General features: G+C 37.8%; 1 protein-coding gene across 1 annotated transcript in view; it reads right to left on the bottom strand.

Moving 5' to 3' along the window:
- nwk (FCH and double SH3 domains nervous wreck) overlaps window positions 1-22,916 on the bottom strand; it is a 431,276-nt gene that overhangs the window by 6,640 nt on the left and 401,720 nt on the right. The window contains exons 18-20 of the mRNA XM_083126323.1: window positions 15,983-16,121; window positions 8,241-8,369; window positions 971-999 (exon numbers count right to left, since the gene is read on the bottom strand). Of these exons, the coding sequence (XP_082982449.1) occupies window positions 971-999; window positions 8,241-8,369; window positions 15,983-16,121 (297 nt within the window). The remainder of the gene's footprint in view (window positions 1-970; window positions 1,000-8,240; window positions 8,370-15,982; window positions 16,122-22,916) is intronic.

Below are 22,916 nucleotides of genomic sequence, written 5' to 3'. Positions count from 1 at the left end.
CCCTCTTGTTAAGACTTCGAATATGTGTAATTCAACGGCGGGAGTAGGAATCGGATAAATTACCCAAATTACAAAGAAAAATGTATTAAGTGAGTAAGCGAATGATATTTATTATTATACACTATGCCCTACCCGATAACTTAATATTAACATATGTTTTTTTTGGTATTAAGCAGAGATCCCCCTCCCGTATTTTCGTTCTTTTTGTTTTGGGTTACAACAATTTTAAAATTAAAATTTCTCTAAATGAGAAAGCCCTACAGGTTGCGAGACATGAAATAAATATAAACTATTTTTTGTAATAACTATTCTTCTCGATAAATGTGCGTGTGTATAATAGAGAACCATATTTACTAGCCATGAGGAAAAGTATGATATCGCGTAAACAAAGGAGTCAGTTATTAATAACAACTATAAAAATAGAAGTACAGTCGCGTAGAATTATTATGTATTATTCTTTACTAGATTCACAACAATAAAGCACTTAAATTGTGAAAATTGCAAGTGACGTAAACAAGTGCTGTGCAAAATTTTAGTCATTTTTGAGTTCCGATATATTTTCTGGCGATCGTCTTATTAAATTTCTTAGTTTCACAGCACTGATATTTATCTATCATGTTCCGACATAATTTCTGACGCAAAGTTTAACTTGCAATTTAATGTAAAAGGATGACGTTCAGCATCAAATCTCCCATGTATTTAAATGGGAGAACATTGCCCATCAAAAGCGTGGGGACACTACAGGGGTGCTGCCACCTACAATAGTTTGCTTTGACCAGGCCCATTTACACCTTCATACGAGAACGCTCTTTCACAAATGCGGCGGGTTCAATGTATGACGTAAAGAAAATAATTGAGTATGCCAATTGACAATTTGACCGGTAATGTTCATCTATCCCACTGTACGTTGGTATATCTTACCTGACTACAATGAAGTTCAAATAACTAAAGAAAACAAAGTTCTGCTTACCTCCTCCTCCGTACATGGTTCTTCAACCACTAGCAGCGTGAAAAGTAAGAGAGATACAAATGACCGTGAAGTAGATATGAAACATTCAAATAGCATAATCCCACATTCATTAGTTCAATTAACAACAAAACTATTATATACATACTTCTGGCACACGGCAAATGATGGAAAAAAAGAGAAAACAAAATATTGCACTGGTGGATGCTGATGTTCCGTAACTTGCCTGTCAAGATACTTTGGCACGCAGAAGACAGTTGCACTTATTTCAACACTTATAGAGCCTCTAGGATGGCGTTGTGGAACATCATCGTCTTGTAATCAAGGGGTCCCGGGTTTGATACCCGGTGGAGGCACATGGTTGGTCTGATTCCACTTTAAACTGTAGGTTCAAGTCCGATTATACTGAACGCAACACCAACTGGCGAGTGACTTGACGGTTATTTCTGGCCCTTTCTGGCCCCCAACCGTCTTTGGAGGTGTGTGGCTCGATGGGTGTCAACAAACTCACTTGCCAAGTAAAAGCTGAAGGGGTCACATCGCTCTCCCGAAGCAACGTTGCCAACGTACTTCTGTTTATTTGCGTGTGGAACTTCCTCATGTAGGACCACGTGTGCACTTGTGCCATTAACACTCCGCTGATTTCTGGTGCTGGCAATATCATTGCCCGAGAGGACTCTCTCGCACTTTACGGTACGTTTGGCAACATGTGGTTTACCCAACGCTCATTTGTTTCGTCCCGCGAACAACGTTCGGTACCTTGTGAGTCGAAAATGCCCGATTTCAGTCGAAGAAAATTCAACTGATCGCTGATTCGCTGATTCCCAGCCGCCAGTTGGAGTTGCGTTCAGTGTAGCCTTTCTATGCATAAAGTGGACTTAAACACAAGTCAAAGAAAAAAACAACTACACACTGGTCTGATAAAAGTGACCACATGACAAAATAAATATACTGAATTCAGGCTCTGGTTGAGCCAGTATTTGTGGGCTGCCATCTACAAATGTGCCTTCACTGGGTGAAAACTGCGATGGAAATGACAAGAATATAAAAGAACGGGATATGGTAAAAATATAATTAACCATCTTACATAACTTGCCTCAAAAGTTATAACTGAAATTGTACAGGGTGATTAGAATTAAAGTTTCCTAATTCAAAGCTATTTGGAAGTCATGGAAACTTGATATAGACTAGGATATACAGACCATGGAGAAGCGAATAACGACCTAAAAAAGTTCAAATTTTCGGTACCAGCTTGAAATGTGGCGCTGAAATAACGATAACTAGAAGATGAACATGCAAAACTCAGTATAGCATTCTTAAACGCTCTGGCAGAGCCAGTACACGTTCCTCATAATCACGGTCTTTCATGAATCCCCTCAACCAGAAATCACATGAGTTCAAGTCCGGAGAACGGGGTGGTCAAGTATATGGAAAACCTATGCAGATGATACTATCAACATCGAAGCATGTCATTGACTTAGTGACCAACATTCCTATATGCTTCATCCTCAAAGCAAGAGGGGCACAGAATGAAATCGTGAAGATATGAATCTACACCATACAGTGGAATGCAACGACTGTTTCGCGTCACATTTACACCTGGTGGCGTAAAGTTGAACAATTTTTACCCTCAACATTTGCTTCCCCATGTCCTGCGTAGTCTCTATATCACAAGTTTCTCCACAATCCTTTGCTTCGAACGGCCTCCAAGGATAATTCAAATCACCTGGTCCATAGGATATCATTATGATGCTATTAGACCCGGATATCGACATATATAAATTGAACTTTTAACATTTATTAGCAAAATTAAGGACAAGTTGATGAATCTGGACCAATAAATGCAATATTCTAGAAAATAATGCCAATTGCTTGAGTTTTTGTTAATCTCCTTTATCCCTTAAGTTGGAACAGTATCCTTCGAAATATAAACATTAGCGGATTAATGCTATTAGTTCTGATACCTGTGAAAGGAGGGAGAGGGGAAGAAATTACTCGATAAGGTAGAAAAATATTATGTTGTAGAGCTATATGCTAGGCACTGTCGACGTCATCATTCCCTGAAAAGCAACAGACTCATTTGACAGAAACAATTCCACACAGGTACCTGTAAAACAGCGGAAGCGAAAAGTCTCAACGAATTCTGTGTCTTCGAAAATATAGCAAATGATCAGTCGCATGCCGTTAAAATGTATAAGGCAAAATTCTTCCATTATTGTTGGAGATGGATGCCAAAAATCTTCCATTGTTGTTTACCCACCGATAGGAAGTGATTGGTTGGGACATAGTTGACAAAATTCTTTCGTTGTTGTTGGCCCACCATTGGGAAATGATGGGTTGGGAGATGGAGGGCAAAATTCTTCTACTCTTCTTGGGCCACACTTCAGAAGTTGTTGGTTGGGAGATATTTGGCAAAATTCTTCCATTATTGTCGGCCCACCGTTGAAAAGTGGTTGGTTGGGAGATGGTTGGCAAAATTATTTCATTATAGTTGGCAGCTCATGTAGGAAGAGTTAAAACAGAAGAACCAGGACGTATCCCCCATGTTTAATGTGGACGACGCGCTTCAACTTCTGACCATCTAAGTGTTCGATCATGCAAGACCCACGCGTGACCTCGTGGAAGCCAAACACTTACTTCTTGAGTTTGGGTTTGTAAACCAAATTGGCCCCGATGATAAGAACTTTTTCTACCATCGACTCCGTACATTAAGCATTGCATTTATGAGAGATTGGCGTGTTGCGGTTCATAATGCTACTACTGGCGTGATGCATGGAATCGACATAGTGCAACCTCCTCCTTTATCAGTGCGCGGCACGTGGCCATGCTAAAAGCCTTTAGACAGGCGGCGAAGAAGAAAACTACCCAGTAAGGTCCTTCTTCGCCGAATGCATGCGCCTCCGCCTGCTCGCTTAGACACTGTGGACATATTCGATGACTTAGCTTATCAAGTTAACATTTTAGAGGAAATTCAGCCCGAAGATACTGAAGAAGGATGGGGCTTTTGGCGACCTCTGGTGCAAGAATTAAGAGACACAAGTCATCACCCCGATGACGAAGACGGTGACGACCCGAATCAAGGCTAGGATCAGGAAAACGCCTCAAGTCAGAGTGAAAGTGATGCTGTTTCTCAGCCTGAAAGTGATAGTGTTCGGTTAGTGGTAATGCAACGGCTGCGCGGCCCACAACTACCGGTAATGCAATTTGACAGACCTGGAAACATGCCTAGGGCCTCCCCGCTTACACGTAGGCCTCCGGCGACATGTGCTCTGCAACACCGACGCACAAAGGTAGCATTACTTCTCACCATACACAATATGGTTAACGTTAAAGTGGAATCTTGTGATACAGTGCTAAATTCATTCCCGTTGTTTATCGTTCCAAAAACGGAACCCAACTGTTACCGAGTTATACAGTATATGATTGCAGTGCCTGGACGCAACAAGACCGAAATTGAATTTCCACCTGCTTTCACCTTATCAGTTGTGCGATCTACCTCCCGACTTTACTCATATGATAAAGCTGCACCTTCAGAATGGATTTTATTACATCCCTCTCTCCCCTGCATTCGCTGTGAAGGATATACATACCGCTTTTGTCGCCTCCCTATGGGATGAACCTGGTCGACGTACTATATGCAGAAATACACATGCTCCTACATGGAACAATTCGCTCAGGAATGCCACGTGCTAGTGTCTGTGTACTACGATGATATTCTCTTTGTTGGCCCTCCGGAGATATTGGGCCTCATCCCGTATCGAGTACGACAGGACGGAATGCACCTCAATGAAAGAAAATCTGTGGTTGTACCTACTCAGAAAACAGTGTATCTGGGAACCACGGTGTCATTAAATAAAACTATTTCAGTACTGCCAAATTATCGCCCTCTTCTAAGAGCCATCCCTCGAGCAGCATACGCTTTGGAACGGGTGAGACAAGTGTTAGCGGGTTTTATGACTTGAGTGGTCCCCACTACCAGTCTTTCACATCCCCTGACGTAAGCTATACTCATTGAGCAGGCCGAATGGGCATTTTTTCTCTTGAAGAAGGCCACTGCCGTTCCCTTCTCGCTCAGCGACAAGACCCCACCGGATCTCCACCTTTTCAGTGATGCTACTCCTTCATTCATCACAGCCATTGATACACAGGACAAACTACTCTTCCAGCTTCCGCTTTACCCACCTTGGCCAATCTTTCAGGGAGAAATTTTAGCAGCCCTAGGGGCGCTAATATGCGTTCAATTTAATCAAGTGGTATTGTATTGTGATAATCAAACGTTGGTGGCATGTTTGAACCGTCATGTAATGTCATGTGCCTCATTTATTGTATTTAGCCCATGTAGTGTATTCTCACGTACAGTGTCTCTCAAAAGTTTTAGGACAACGACATTTTAAACTAGGCAACCCAATTTACACAAGGCGTTGGAGGGTTGCGTGAAGAGTTAGGCTCAATTTCAGGGTTACCACATGCACATTAGATATTTATAAAATACGCGAAAGAAATAAAAACAAGTATTATTGTATAAAATTATTAAAAATATCACTGTTATAAAAAGATAAACAAATAAATGATTTGACACGTTCAAAGGGATATTTTTATGTATAAGATCGTGAATTATGATACTCTAACGATAATTGTGTACTGCTTCAAAGACATTGAAAAATATTAATGAAATAACTATTTATATTTGTGCAATTCAGGACATACTAATTTTACCCCTTTTCCCACTCGAGTTCATTGCAAGGATACCTCCGCAAATATCGAATGAAAAGTTCTCATCATGTGCAATTCTCCATTAAATGTTTCCTCCGAGTCGTACTACCTTCGTTTTCTTTGTTACAAACAAGTATTGTTTGCACATTACATGTAGGAGAAGAGTTGCATCTACATTTCACATTGGTCAGCTCCTTCTACTTACTCTCAGGAGCGAAAGCTTGTGGGGTAGCGTTTACCGTTCAGGACTGTCAATCTGATGGTCGTAGGTTCAAACCCTTCCGGTGGCAGAAAATTTTCGTAAGTTTTAGACCTATCCCATTGTGTTCATTGTCCACGCCGTGGACAAATATTAAATATTTGGAAATATTAAATTACAAAATCTCCATTTCAACGAAGCGAGAAGTGGAGAAAAATTGGATAATTCTTATAAATATTAAAATTACATTCACGTTTTTAGTGGTATAATCGCAAGTAAAATCAATGATCTTACATGGAAGATTTTACCTTGCTCTGAACTAAGCCAAAAGCCATTTCGAACCGATCTAATACATTCTCCAATACATTTCAAAATGTTATTGAATGTTTCATGTCGATAATTTGACCAATGCATCAATTCTTGACGCTGAGACAATATTTTCTGCAACTACCTCTTCTCTTCATTCCCTTCTGTTCTTCTCTTCTTCTTCTTCTTCTCCTCTCCCCCCTTCTGCTCTGCATTTATCTCATATCGCCTTCCCTACTTTTCTCGCATCTTGTCTCCATCCCACTCATCTCTACTCCTCGTATCTCCTCTCCTGTCTTAGAGTTCCGACTCCACTGCACTCTTCTCCTCGTCGTTTCGTTCTTCTCTTTTATCTCCATTACTCTACTCTCCACTCCCCTCTTCTCGTCTCCTCTTCTCTCATCTCGTTTTCCTTCTCTGTTCTCTGATTTGCTCCATTTTCCTCATCTCTCCTAGAATCTTTTTCCATTCTCCTCACTACATCTCCTCTCCTCGTCTATCCTCACTTTCTTCTCTCCTCTACTTTTCCTCTTCTCCTTTCGCTTTCTCTTTATCCTGTCCTTTGTCACCTCTCGTTTTCTGTCACCTCTTTTCCTTTCTGTAGACTCATCAGCGATGAAATATTAAAAAACCTATTTTTTTTCTTTGAGAAAGAATTTTGTCACTTGCGATATAATAGTGATATTTTTAATAATTTTATACAATAATACTTGTTTTTATTTCTTTCGCGTATTTTATAAATATCTAATGTGCATGTGGCAACCCTGAAATTGAGCCTAACTCTACATGCAACCCTCCAACGCCTTGTGTAAATTGGGTTGCCTAGTTAAAAAAAAAAACTTTTGAGAGACACTGTACAATTTGAATCTGTATATGTACCTAGCAATTTAAATAAAGCAGATGCTTCGAGCAGCATCTGATTGGTTGACCGCACCCAATCTGCGGCCCCGCTGCTGTCACGTGTTCTCCAGCATGTCCATCAGCAGCGGCGTCTCAGTTTGGTTTTGTGAGCCATGCCGAGAGGATGCTCGTTCTAAGAAGATTGAGTCTTTCTTATGAATCTACTTCTACCCGCCGGCTTAGAATTAGTGGAATTAGCATATCCTGACGCGGTTCACCTGAAACGCCCGTCTCTACGCCAAACAACGCTTCCCGAGTTTCACCCAGATCTCGCCTTAATAGACGGACCCACCATGGCTACAGTACAGGAACTCCAGGCAACGGTTGCTCAGCTCCAGGCCAAGGTGCATCTCATACAGGAAAAGTTAAACAGAAGAATCTGGACGTAATGGGAAATGGTTGGTTGGGAAATGGATGGCAAAATTCTTCCATTGTTGTTGACCCATCTTTGGGAAGCTGTTGGTTGGAAGATAGTTGGCAAAATCTTCCATTTTTGTTATAATTATAACCCACCGTTTGGAAATAGTTGGTTCTTAAATAGTTGGCAAAATTCTTCCATCATTGTTGGCCCACCGATCGGAAATAGTTGGTTGGGCAAAAAATGACAACAATTTGCCAACGTTCGCTAAACAGTTTCATGCTACATGGGAAAAGTCTGGTACAGGCGCAATTTTTATGCTGGCCTAGGAGCGACACACAGGATTGTTTCCTTTTGTTTTTGTAAGTACTTTGATTGCTTCTTCGTATTACTCGGAGATAGCTACATTAACGCATGGATCTGTAAAGAAGAATGAAGGCCAATGTGAAATACATATAGCTGAAGTTTAGTTCAGTACAAAATTCCGTATAGGCTACTAGAAAACTGTGAAAGAAAAATCTAAAACTGATTTTGATTGGTTGTCTTGCGTCGCCTTTTCACAACTATTGGCAAATTGCGAAAATAATGAAAATTGACACAACAATTAGAGACATATAAAAATCACAACCAGCGTTGCCCTCCTTGCCTCCAAAAAAATAAATTAGGAGCAGAACACTGTAAAAAAAAAGAAAATATCACCATTTCAGCAGTGAATTCTACCTTGCACTTAGCACTAAATCCAAACAGTCTGGCTTGCAGCATGCGAGAGATACAGGCCAATCGGAATAGGTACGTACCAGCGGGAACGTCAGGGATTGGCTGAGACCCCTCCTCCGCATCCTCGTCGAACTGAGCCTGAAACTGTTTGCGCTGATTCCCACTCATCTCCATTGTGAAATTCGAAGGCTGGTACGAATAGGACTCGGCTGAAAGCAATACACAAATAACACAAAGCAGTCACAGAGCAGCAAGCACAAACCGCAAAACAGGGCAGAACAAGAATATCTTTTCTCCTCTTGTGACCTTTGATGTTTGCAATTTTTACCGAGTCTCGGTGCCGATAGGCCCTTTGTTTAACCCACCCTTTGAAAATGACAATTGTTTTTGAGTAGCTGTAATCTTGTTACGAAAATATCAGTTACGTTACAGTTATTTTTGTGCTGATACAGGATGTCCCAAAATATACCTACAAAATATAAACAGCGATAATGCCAGGAATGCACAGAATGTAACAAAAGTTCAGAATACCTTGACGGTTAGAGTTCAATTCACCCTCCATGTATGCGTCCAACGAAGAACTCGAATATGTATACGTACAGTCACCGGCAATAAAGATGGGGCACCTATATCCTGAAATACTCGCTTCCTCCATGGCAGAAGTTGCCATTGAAAATTTACCATTAAAACCCACTCATCGCCGTAGTGTTAGATAACACACATAACTCCATGCAGGGAAGCAAGTATTTCAGGATATAGGTGTCCAATTTTTATTGCCGCCGACTGTACATGAACAAACTCCTCTCCATTTTAGGAGTCATCTTGCAAGTGTAGAAGTTTCGTTATAAAAACAATGCAATGCTTGCTCATGCAAAGTTTCCACACTCATTGTTTTGGAATTTTTTTAAAAAAGTGTTCTATTATATACTCAACTTTTAACCATCCAAATTCAAAACGAACTCAAAAAAGAGCGTGTGTACCTTTTGTGTCAGTCAGAATGAATTTGATACATTTTAAGGGAGGTTATATGAAGGACCGTGTAACAAATCAAAATTGGGCAGATCGCTGAACATGGATATTATGTGAGCAAGTCTTATGTTCTGAGAATTAGAGTCTTCAAATTCTAAGGAGTATAATAAAGCCTTTCCCATGATTATACTTGAACTTACGTTGTAAATATGCATTAGCTGAATCTCCATATCAGGGAAAGATCTTAACACTTTCTGAAATTAATGAAGTAATGCAGTAGCATTTTTGAATTGTGTACAACACAAAATCACAACAGATATGAATGGTTCAGAGCGCAAGTGGCGTAACTCCATTCTAGATAGTTTCGAGAAAAAGGCACATTTAGATAACTTAGTACTATGTTTATCTATTGGAGAAAAACATAGCGGCACCTCTATGAGTAACAATTTGAAACTTAGGGAATAGTTATTTCTAGCATTGAAATGTTGATACTTCACAGTTCTAAGTTATACATATAACTCCATTTCCACAAAAAGTGAAGTTACGGCAATTGTTCTCTGAACCGCTCATATATTGCATCAAACGGATTATATACAATGCCTCAGATGATAAGACACAATGTGAGGATTATACACCAGTTTACGTAGTAGACGATGCTGGTTTACAGATATTCTTGTTCTGAAAATATTAAAAAAACAAAATGTAAACACAGAAATGAATTCACACACAGAGAGCAACTACAATTATAATCTGCAAAGCACAACTAGCGTGCATGAACTATTGGAAAGTACAAGCGCAAAATGTGTTTATATTCTTGTTTGCGTGTATGTGTATGGTTGGTGACGAATATTGCATTAACAAAGAATCGTACCGAGATAAAAAGAAAACACACATTGACTAATCCACTTCATCCTTGGGTTGTCTTGGTTTGTATTGTCAGCTATATCATGATTGTCAAGACTATCCAAATGTATCGCACTTCTGATAATATTAAGCTCTATTACAGGGAGAGAAGCTGTTCACTTTTTAAGACGTAGACAAATCAGTAGAAAATAAATGATATTTTTCTACTACCTTTTTTTGTATTCTGAATGTTGTGGGTATTACAATGAAGTAGTTTTAGCAATATAGTAACGTTTCATTTACACTTTATCTGAACGTTCATCCTATAAATTATGAAGCAATACATCTATCCAATTGACCATCTTAATTCCACTGTTAGCGTTCCCCATAGTGTCACTTTGTAATCAACAAGTCTTAGGTCTGATTCTCGAATGAAAGTTTGTTTGAATTTCACTGTTGCTTTGCCTGTCTGAGCATAAAAAACATAACAAAATATGCAAAAACGCTCCAATGTAGTAATAGATAGGAATTACACCATTGGTTATCTTCTTCTATCCAAACACATATACTATTGTCTATGTTTTTCAATTCATCAACTCATAACTATTTACCCACTCACTCAGTTGCCACAAGAAATGCTACAATCACATAATTCAACTGTAGTGGAAAAGCAAAACTCCTGGAAGGTTTCCTTAACAATGATTTACAAACGTCAAATTTTCATCATCAACACAGGTTTTCACGAAATATTGTAAACCTTTTCTGAAGTGTTTTAGTGCTTCAGTTACAGTGGTGTGAATGTACTCCTTCTTTGCTTGGAAAGTTTCGACAATATTCACACGTGTCTTCTTCAGCTGTACTAAAATACACTCGTGGATAGTGTTGAAATGTTCCAAATGAAGGAGTATAATCACAATAAGTATAATATCATTTAAATAATTTCAATTACTTACTTTCGAATACTTATTATTAAAGAAAACTGTAGTTGAGAAATATGAATGCGAATTACATGGAAACGTTGAGTAAAAGAAAAGACAGTCTCTACAAGTAGAGATTACATTAGGAGAACGTGGGGTAAATGTACACGCCTGGATAATTTCTGGAAGGTTAACCGCAATAGAGATAAATGAGTCGTAAAGTCATTTACACAAACTTCCCCTAGTGCACTTTCAATCTGCCAACACATTTTCTTTTAGGAAACCATAATCTTCTTGAACCATTATTTGTCTTTTAAGAAACATGTTGCAAAGCGTACCATTGCCCGCATAGGAGGGTAGTTGTGCCGATATACGGTTGGGTAATGGCGTGCGATGTCAAGGCATTGGGTAGAGGTTGTATACCAGAAGTCCAAAGGCAAAATGTATATGTTATTCTCACATATTTTTGGTTGGCAGAAAACCAGTAAAAAAACAAAAACACATAGTCGTGCACAAAAATGATAAATCATGTTACTAATTTCCATAAATATAAGCCGTAGAGAGAATTTTCTGGTGAATAACTTGTAGAGCATTCGCCACGTGAAGCACATCTGAACCACATTTGATTATCTCGGCCAGTTAAGCCGCAAATGTTATGTTTCATTTCCAGTGACTGCAGTGGGTGTTTAATATGGAATTCAACATCCTTGAAAGGAATCGCGATCACGGAGTCTCTGAACGTCGACGCCAGCCTCATTTTGTGAGTTCATATTGCTTTAAATTGCCAAGGAGCGCTTTTCTGATTCAAAGTTACCTTTTGTTTCTTCATCTTCATCAGAAAATTACAGAGGCTTAAAAACCAGGCATAATCTTCTGAATTATTGCCGTTTTCCTGTATGCCTCGTATTTTCATCTACATCGCATTCTATTACGCGTACCTATATATATACCGAATAGTATCAGGTCTATGAACTACGACTGTGACTTTCCCTGATGAGGAATCATATGAACATTGTTGTATGTCAATCAGCATTACACCGCACTAACCTTGGAAATAAAATGACCAGAAAAAACAAACGGTGCTAGTGTTAATAATGAATTATTATAGTGTGCCGATGGATTACGTTTCGTAGTTTTTATATCCATCTAAAACAGGAACATGCAAGGAGAAATGCAGATTCACGAGCTTATTTCCCGAGGAAAGAAAATTGCGAAACACCACAAGAAAAAACCTGAAGTAATCAGCCAAATGACATCTCAGCAAGATGTCACCAGTGAACTCACTTCCCAAGGAAGGTGGCAACACCCATAATTGTAAAATATTTGCCAGGGACATTTTACATTTTCGGCTCTGCACTATAATCCAGCGTGCACAATTCACCCACCTTCCCCTGATATAATTAGTTCTACTTGTTTAGCGTAAGGCTCTAAGCAAGGGAGATCCTTATACTACGCAGATAATCAAGTACCGTCTCACGCTGTACTTAGTTCATATACTCGTTTAAACATTAGCTTTATTAGTATGCATTTATTTTCATTTGTTCATTATTCTTCTGATTTTTAAAAGCAGGGACGTCAAATAAGTTTGTTAGTATATTCAATAGTTTTACTGTTTATTCTTTTCTTGTAACAGTGGACAGGAATTTGAAGTTAACTCTTGATTTATGCTATCATGTGCATCAGATGGAATGATCCACGCACTATTTCCTTTACATTGGTAAAAAAATTGTCTTAGATATAACGACTATGAAAACAGAGTTATATGTACGGAAGAATAAAAATAATAACGTACTTAATATCGGGAAGATATGATCAGCTTTGAATTGTTATCAATATCACGAAGGATCAGAAGGATTAAAATTTCAATTATCGTTTCATTCCCATGTGCATTACATCTACATACTACATACCTTGTATTTTATATTTACTCTACTCCTAACATTACAATCTTTATTTCTACATCTACTTTTGCATTCATTTAGTGCTTCTTTCCACAACCTGTGTAATGCTAGCATGATTATCCTACAGTGCGAAAACATTCCAATATTTACCTTTTTCGATTAATGATCAAATGTAGTATTACTTACTCATTTGTCTGCATTGTTCTTCATTTGCTAATGAGACATGTTTTCACCAGAATTTATATCTTTCGGAGTTTCTTCATTCTCTTTTATACACAATTTGATATTCTCTTATGATACATAAAAAAACTTCAAAGAAGGTGAAAAGAGAATAGAGGAGCTACGATCTATTGTCATCTTCCACAGGGCTAAAAATTTGCAACCAGGTGTGAATGCAGTACTCGGAGAGGGAATTTCCCTCATAAACGCTACGCTGACTATAGTATTATTCAAACTACTCAAACCAAATTATTTTAAATACCGTATTTGCCGGTGTATAAGACGAACTTTTTCCCTTTAAAAGTAGGTCTGAAAAACAGGGTGCGTCTTATACGCCGATACTCAGTTTTTTAGTACCTTCATTTCTGGAAACTTTCTCTGTTCTGAGTTAGACGATTTCCTTGCGGTGCGTGACGAAGAAGATTAATTTTTTTCTAGTTATATTACGTAAGTTATTTGTTGAAAGTAGACCTATACATTACTTTATATTTGAAATACTATAAATTAATTATACATTCGGTGATAAAGATTTTTCCTCAAAACTGTGCACGAAAAAGGGGTCTTATACGTAGGTGCGTCTTATGCGTCGTCAAATACGGTAACTACTAACTACAAATCTTAGTCGCATGCCAAAAGTATATCAGAGTCCACTTTCGATCATTCAATTCTATTTTACTTTAAATATTCTTAGTGGATTTTCCTCTTACAAACTGTTAATAATGGACGTACTGACAAATGTGTTGTTAAGAACCTGACGTGCAGCTATTAATTACTCATTAACTTGCACTGCGAGTACAACATATTTTGTTTTAATAAGATGCAAACGTGCTTAATATTGGTAATGATGCGTAATAACATTTTCAACCAGTTTTAATTAGAAATAGTTAAAAATAAATTTCTATGACTAAATCCTTCGAACTTTTGCAAATTAAGTGAGAATTTCCATTACGGTAAAATACAAAGTAGTATAATAATGTCGTGTGTCGGATAATTATGTCATGTAAATGATATGCTTATTATTACAGAATTTGTATTTGTTGTACATCTTATATTAATTAAAGCTGAATTGTATTACATTGTCATTAGCTAAACTCACCAGATATCCGTCTGTATTAGGCTATTCAGTAATATAGTGTTGTTAGGCTATCCATGTTTGGTAACAAATCCTATGGTCAGAATCCTTACACCATAAGCTACTAGTCTATATAGACAGTGTTAAGGAACTTGGCACATCGGAAAAAAAGCTTTTGGAGTGGAAATTGACCGTTTCTTTCTTTGCCACGAGTACGAATGTCCATTTCATGTCTTGTTGTTTCATAGAGCTTGCACCGTCGCAAGTTTCACTCAGACAGTAGATTTCTTTGATGAGAGTCTGTAGAGAAGTAGCTTACGGAGTAAGGGCTTGGACTTTCATGAATTTGTGACAAATATGCACCCGTGTGTTTTAACGTCCACTGGAACTTACTTTCTGAATAGCCTTTGATTTAAATGAATTAATTCATTAAGTCTGAAGATAATTCTGTTTCTGCTAAACTAAACATTCCCTTTCTTATGTAGCCAAATACATTAAAACCAAATCACTGATTTTGGAATAGCCTTATCCCTTCGCATGGCCGAAAATTTTACAATTTGTCGCTTTAGGAATTGTCTCTTCCTTCTGATACAAGTATCTTTGCAATTAGGATTCTCAGTAGCTCGAGTTTAAAATTGCACTAATACTACAGAAAACCAATCTGTCCGTGCACAAGTATTTTTAGGGCTACTGGTTTGTCTTTACCTCGGTAAATTAGTTTTCATTGTCTATCATCTCATTATACTTCAATTGCGTTTTCCTTGCATTGCATGTATTCTGATGGAGCTCAAGTATCGAATTGGTAGTGATGGCAATATAAAATATAACACTCGTTAAATGTATATTAAATATCATATTATGTGTTATATTATTAGCATAAAATACACTGTTGTTTAAGAGTAAGAATTTGTCTCAACATATTAGGGTATCTGTACAGTCACCGCGAATAAAATGGAACACTTACATCATAAACCAGGGTTGTTACAGGTCCAGGAACCCATAAATTCTAACGGATTCTATTGGGTTTCGCTGTAGGACCGGAACCTTTTTTTCTCTTGCACAATTTAAATCTCAATACGGAACATGGACCCTATTTAAACTGATTCGGAAGAAAAGTTCCTGGACCGTATTTTGGACCGAATTTAAATTGGTTTGGAAAAACATTTCCCGGACCGTATTTAAATTCATCCGGAAAAAAGGTTCCCGGACCGTATTTAAATTCATCCGGAAAAAAGGTTCCTGGACCGTATTTAAATTCATCAGGAAAAATGGTTCCTGGACCGAATTGAAATACTTTACAGATAAAGATAAAAAGATTCGGTCCAGAACCCATTTACGCTTTCTGATTTTCTTTCCTGGACCGGAGTTGAATTTATTTAAAATTCCTGGACCTTTAACAACCCTGTCATAAACTATTTGGTTCCCTGGAAGGCGTTGTGTGTGTTGCATAACTCTACGGCGACAGTAGAAGTTTCCATCGAAATTTTGCTATTAGAATCCACTTATCGCCATGAATTAGGCACAAACAACATCTCAGGGAAGTGAATAATTCAGGATCTAGCGTCCCATTTGTATTGCAGGTGACTGTACCATGCAATATATATCCAGGTCCAGCAACTACTTTCGTTAAGTTAACCTAACTTTGTTCAGTTCGTCATGTTAATCTCCATTAATCATTATTCGGAACCAGTCTGCTGGTTCGGCATGTACTGGCCACCAAAGAGGTACATCACCTTCTTCTAACCTTCAAGAAATAAACATTGTAACAAATCTTACGAAATAACCCCAAGAGCTCGATAGTATTTTTTGAAATGTGTGTTTTCTGCAGCTGAAATCGTGCACGCAGCACTAAAGATTCTAAATGAGCATACGATTTCAAGAAAATGTTGCTTCCCCCGTACCTTTCGGAGCTTCGACGCGAGGTCCTTCGGCGTCCGGTGTCGGCTGGGTGACGATGACCTTCTGCGGAGCTAGCAAGTAGTTGGGAACGTCTGGTGGCGTAAACACAGGAGGGGCAGAAGCTGGGGGTGATTCGTCATCCTGCAAAGTGGAGGTAATATTTTGAGAATATTAGCTTGAATGTTACTTTTCATAGTCCAAAGTACCTTACATTAACCAAGTGGATTTTATACAGTATCATAATCAGTTGTGAGCATGAGTGAAGACGGGACAGAATTTATGTGAAGACGGTGACATAAGATGAATTGTTAGACGTATCTTTCGAAGCATCTAACACATACGTACCCCACTAATAGCTTTCGTTTACAAAAATTTCAAAGTCATAGAGCTTGGTTTGACTTGATTGATTTGCTATTTTGATTGATTTGGCTGTAAGCTTATAGGCAAACGAGAGACTGTCAGTTAGTTCCTCGGTAGGATACGTTGATTGATTGATTTGCTTTATTTTACTTCGCTTTTTGTGCTACTTTTGGCTAATTTGCGAAGATGGGTATGAGTGATAATATGATGAAATTGATGAATAAACACACAAACATTCATGCCAAGGTCTGGATTCGAACCCGGTACCCCTGGTGTCGTAGGGCGAAGTGCTAAGCACTCCACCACGGGGGCTATCACTGAAACGGGTGGTAGGTTAAGTAAAGTTCTTAATGTATCTTCCCTCACACTTGTATTCGCAACTGCATACAGGTTGCTCAACCACATGAATATGTAATTATATCAAAAATGCCATTTCGTGGTACATACCTAAGCATACTTTAAAATGTAATGCCATTACAAGAGCAATTTAGAAATGTATTTGCTTAACTATAAAGGCCTGTCTCATTTATTGAGGTTTCAAGGAACGCTCCTGGGTGCTTGGAAATTATTGAAAAATGGCATAAGAATAATCACTTTCTCCTTTAAAGATAAGAGTGCTCGTGTTGGGGCGACGTCCAGATGACATATTTTGAGCTATATTTTCGATTCTCGCTCTCGGTCACTATTTACAAGCTTATCGAAGATTTCCTGCCTCCGAGAACAAAGGAAGAGAGAGGGGAGAAACAGAGAGAGAAAATCAGAGAGATATAATGAGAGAAAATTAGAAAGAAACACAGAGAGGAAAACGTGAGATGAACCCCCCCCCCACACACAGAGAGAGAGAGAGAGAGAGAGAGAGAGAGAGAGAGAGAGAGAGAGAGCGACGGGAAAACTTACTCTCGGTCCAATAGAGCATTATAAAGGAACTATCGACAATGAAAGAAACACACCAGCAACGGAAAACGGGTTTTATATGACGGAAACAGAAACTACAGAATAAAGTGCAACACATCCCAATTAACCAATTTTTGAAAGTGATATACTAAATTTAAAGATACGAGAAAACACCATGTGAAAAAGAAAGTTCAAATTGTCTAACACAATGAAGGAAGTCAGTCATGGAGAGGGGTAAACTATGTTACTTAACAATTGAAAATTCAAATTCTGGAGACAATCTTCGGAACTCACTATCATTCTACATCGGCGAATTCTGCGGATAATAATTTAGAACACAAATTTGTTTTTCATTCATGTAATATTTCCTACTGAAAAGGTCAACAGGATGTAAGAATAAATTATATTTACTACAAATACTACAGGCCAAGTAACATTAAACACAAATTTTTAAGTTACATGATAATTAACAATAACAAAGAATAAGATGAATCTAAAGAGTGAATTACCTTAACTTTAAAATTAATTGAAAATTTTTAATAATTGGAACTAATTTGCTTTAATATTTGTTGAAATTTGTGATATTCATAAAAAGCAACCTTTTATGCTAATTGAGATACAAATTATTAACAAATTGTTATCAACTATGTGAAATATTCTTATGATCGATTTTGATTTGATTTAGTTTATTTTACTTCGCGTTTTGTGCCTCTTGGCTAATTTGCGAAGATGGGGATGAGTGATAATATGATGAAATTGATGAATGGACATTTACAAACAACCAAGCCCGACCGGGATTCGAACCAGGGACCCTTGGCGTCGCAGCGCGATGTGCTAACCACTTTTTTTTTTTTATTTGAAACTATTACATATTATTGTACATGTTATACATTTTTGTCATTATAAAGTTAACATTACATTTAGGAAATTTGCATATAACATATCTCTTTTACAACGAGGGATCATTTGGTATTCCTGGTGCAGGTGATTGATAAATTGGATGTGAAAATCTTTGTGCCTATATATGGATACAAAAAGGGCATATTGGCCTAAGAGCCATTGTACACTGTGGCGTTTTGTTCTTGGATAATATGCAAAGGAAGGATACAAAAGAATATCTACTGAAATGTTACGTTCTGATGTACGACAAATTGTACTCACAAGTTTTTTTATATATAACCATGATTTTTGGATTATTTGACATTCACTAAGCTTATGCACTAAATTATCTTGTACATTACATGTAGCACATATTGGAGTATTTACTAATTTTATATCATAAAGTTTAACTCCAGTAATGAATATTTGGTGTACAATTTTCAGGTATGTTATTTTATATAGAATTTCTTGAGGTGATTACAAAACTAAAAAAATCAATCTACTGTGAATATAATTTTCAGGTACGTTATTTTATATAGAATTTTCTCAGGGCAAATACAAAACTCAAAAATCCAAGACAGTTCAGTTTTAACGTGTTCATATTTGAAAAAAAAAAATGCAAAATACGCCTTGGAGATTTCAACCAATCCACTTTACTAGATTGGCGAAACTCTAACTATTGTTATTTGGAACCTTTAACCTTTTTTGGTGACGTAGAGTACGCATAGAGAGGTTGGGTTTAGTGTGTCGGTCGAGTCTCGGTGTCCTCTGTCCTCCCATACCAAAATAAACATAGGTCGTCATGGAACAAAAAAAATATACCAAAAATTTTCTAAGTCCAGCATTAAAAAAAAATCTTAAAATTGCAAATATCTCGAAAATGGTAAGAGTTATCGAAAAAATATATCAAAAAAACACCCCCATCTAAAAAAAAAAAAAAAAACAATTATTATTTGTTTGTTTGCATCACAATACGGAAATAATAAAAGGCACGCACGCATGTGTGGCACATCGTTCCCCCGAGAGGTGTTTACAAAGGTCACAATATATATAAACATTGGCCCCCGGGACTTGGAAAAAATTTAAAATAAGGCGCATTCGCTCACCACTGTTGCCAGCTATAGGTCTCTCTCTTTATCTTACAGCAATGTTGGCATCTCTATCTTTTTTTAGTTGCAGGTGGGTTGCCAACACACTCTAGTTAATAATGCTACATATTATACACACACACACACACATACTGTGTTGCCATCCGTCCATCCATCCATCTCTCTCTTTTACGGCAGTGTGTGTTTGTTGCTGGCTCTCTTTGCCCAGTGTATGTATGTTACGCCAGTATATAAATTGGCTAAGCCCTTGCCAAGTAAAAAAAAAGCTGTAGGTAAATATTAGCAACATTGTCGGTTGTTTAACTTTTCCCCCTCTCTCTCTCTCTCTTTTTTTTTGTAAAAAGCTACAGCAAAAATACCAGTAGGTTGGTAACACTGCTTTATGCACTGTAAGGCAAGCCTCAAGCAGTATTGCCAGCTCCTTGCTTAAGGTTAGATTAGACCAAAAAAAAACCTTGGTGATTTTTCGAGTAAAGTGTTGGCAACACTGCAAGCACACAAGTGCCAGCTCCTTGCTTTAGGTTAGATTAGACTAAAAAAAACCTTGGTGATTTTTTCAAGTAAGATGTTGGCCACACTGCAAGAAAATAAGGCCTATGCCTTACAAGAGCAATCCATTAAAGCAAGCCTCAAGCAGTGTTGCCAGCTCCTTGCTTTAGGTTAGGTTAGACCAAAAAAAACCTTGGTGATTTTTTCAAGTAAGAAGCTGGCAACACTGCAAGAAAATGAGACTCATGCCTTACGAGAGAAATCCATTAAGGCGAGCCTCACCGAGCCTCATTTTCGGTTGCAGAACCCGCACACCTGTACTACACCAACAGTAAAACTTAGAAAAAATCTGTTTGCAGATTCATCACGTACGCCTATACATGAGAAAAAGTATGAATAGAACCTATGTTCGGAAATCCAAAATGGCGACCGGAAGTGGGGTTATCTTGGAAACGGTAAGACTTAGAAAAAATCTGTTTGCGAATTCATCACGTACGCCTATACGTAAGTAAAATATGAATAAAACCTATGCTCGGAAATCCAAAATGGCGACCGGAAGTGGTGTTATCTTGGAAACGGTAAGACTTAGGAAAAATCTGTTTGGGGATTCATCATGTACACCTATATGTGAGAAAAAGTATGAATAGAACCTATGCTCGGAAATCCAAAATGGCGACCGGAAGTGGGGTTAACTTGGAAACGGTAAGACTTAGGAAAAATCTGTTTGGTGTTTCATCATGTACACCTATATGTAAGTAAAATATAAATAGAACCTATGCTCGGAAATCCAAAATGGCGACCGGAAGTGGTGTTATCTTGGAAACGGTAAGGCTTAGAAAAAATCTGTTTGCAGATTCATCACGTACACCTATATGTAAGTAAAATATGAATAGAACCTATGCTCGGAAATCCAAAATGGCGACCGGAAGTGGTGTTATCTTGGAAACGGTAAGACTTAGGAAAAATCTGTTTGTGGATTCATCATGTACATCACTAAACGCTAAAACATCGACAAAAAAATTGTCAAAATATGTCAAAAACTAATATTCAATTGATAAAAAAAAGAATACCTACAAAGTACTATTTTGAAACAACAAGTAACAAAAAAAGGATAGGTTAAGTTATATCACGTAAGATCGTGAAATACCTACCAAGTGTGAGTAGGAAAAAAAATAATACATTAAAAATTGTACTAAAAACATCGCTAAACGCTAAAACGTTGACAAAAAAATTGTCAAAATATGTCAAAAAGTGATATTCAATTGATAAAAAAAAGCATACCTACAAAGTGTGACTTTGAAACAATCCATACTTCCCGCCAATTGACTCTTGGATTCCGATCTACAATTTTACACTGTTTTTGTGATAGTGAACACAGTCTTCTATATATTTTTGACGTCTCTTGCGTTGGAAGGATTGGAGATTGTATTAAAGAGTAACTGATATCCAATATTGTATTCTTAAAATACCATAATCTGTCTGGAAGTCTTGTAACATCAATGGGGGCCTCCAATTGAATGTTGTCCAAGGCGTGTCTCAGAACTTGACTAGTGAGGCTGTTTGGGTGTTGAATCAGTGTCGTTACATCAGCTTGAATACGTAGAGCCTGGCTTTTATATTCCACGTTTACAAGGTTCATTCCCCCTTCTGCATAGGGTAAACAAAGCGTTGCGTGATTTACACGCAAGATTTGACCGTTCCAGACAAACCAGTTCACAGCACTCTTGAGCTTAAAAATATCCAGTTGCCGCAACGGGAGGATTTTTGCTACATACCACACCTTGGAGAGAGCGTACACCTGTACAAACGTCACTCTTGACTGTATACTAAGTATTCGAAATTTATTCATTTGTAGAACTGCTTTAACACCATTTATCACTCTGTCATAATTTAACTGGATCATTCGTTGAAGGGAGCGCGCGAAAATTATTCCAAGTATTTTTATCGATGGAACAACATGAAATTCTCCGCTCTGATGGTAAGTTATATCCGGGTTTAAATGCATAAGAGTTGATTTTTTCTGATTTACTGTGAGCCCTGAAAGGGGACCAAATTCCTGTAATACTTTAGACGTCGCAGCAATATCAGACTGCGTATTTATTAATATATTGACATCATCAGCATAGGCCAACACCTTTGTGTTTATAGATTGTATGGTGATGCCTTGTACTTGCTTTTCTAATGCAGAAAGGAGGGGTCTCAATGAGATACAGAAAGCTATCATCGATAATGGGTCACCTTGTCTTACTCCCTTGTGAATAGGAAGTTCTCTTGTCATAAATCCATTTATTTGTATTTTGGATGTTGCGTTACTATAAAGGCTTTTAAATGCTGACAAAAAATGTCCACGTATACCGTACTTTTGAAGCACATTAAATATGTAATCATGGTGTACCGAGTCAAATGCTCGTTGAAAATCTATTGCTAATATAGCATTATCATGGTTATTGCTATTGACTCTATAACAAGTAAGCACTTCACGAAGCGTTTGTAAGACATTTGTAATTTTCTTGTTCATACCAAAAACATATTGTGTATCTCCAACTAGTTTTTCTACATAAGGCATAAGTCTGCCTAGCATACAGCGAGAGAATATTTTATAATCAGTACATAAGAGGGTAATGGGTCTATATTGACCAACTTCAGTGGGTGTCACACATTTTGGTATTAAAACTATAATCCCAGTATTTGAGGATTTTCCCATTTTATACCTTCGGAACACTGCATTTATCCATTCAGTTAGTGTTTTTCCCATCAACGTCCAAAATGTTTGGTAGAGTTTGTTTGGTATCCCATCCAGACCAGGTGCAGAAAACGGCTTCCCTGACTTAACCGCACGGAATACTTCTTCGCTTGTGTAGTCGTTATTTAATTGCTCACGTTCCTCATCGTCAAGGACCTCGGACAAGGATTCCAATTTATTCGTCAAATCTACATTATGTGTTATTGGTTGGGAAAATTGATTCTCAAAATAGTTGTAAAATCTGTTACGTATTTCCGGGGCTGTTGTTATTTTAATTTCAGAATTGTCGTTTATTTCGCTAATAAATTGTCTTTTCGCATTGTGTCTTTCTTGCAGCACGTGGCTTATAGATGCAACCTCTTCTTTATCAAAGTGGGGGAGTCTGCTGCGAATTTTTACACCTTGTCGTCTTTCAGCTGTCATCCTCAGCAATACAGCTTGTACACGTTTTACCTCTGTTTG

This window comes from Lepisma saccharinum, chromosome 8 (assembly GCF_977018435.1).
Source record: "Lepisma saccharinum chromosome 8, izLepSacc3.1, whole genome shotgun sequence".
Classification (NCBI taxonomy): Eukaryota; Metazoa; Arthropoda; class Insecta; order Zygentoma; family Lepismatidae; genus Lepisma; species Lepisma saccharinum.
Note: the sequence above shows the minus strand (reverse complement) of the source record. Positions and strands in the feature narration are given on the sequence as shown.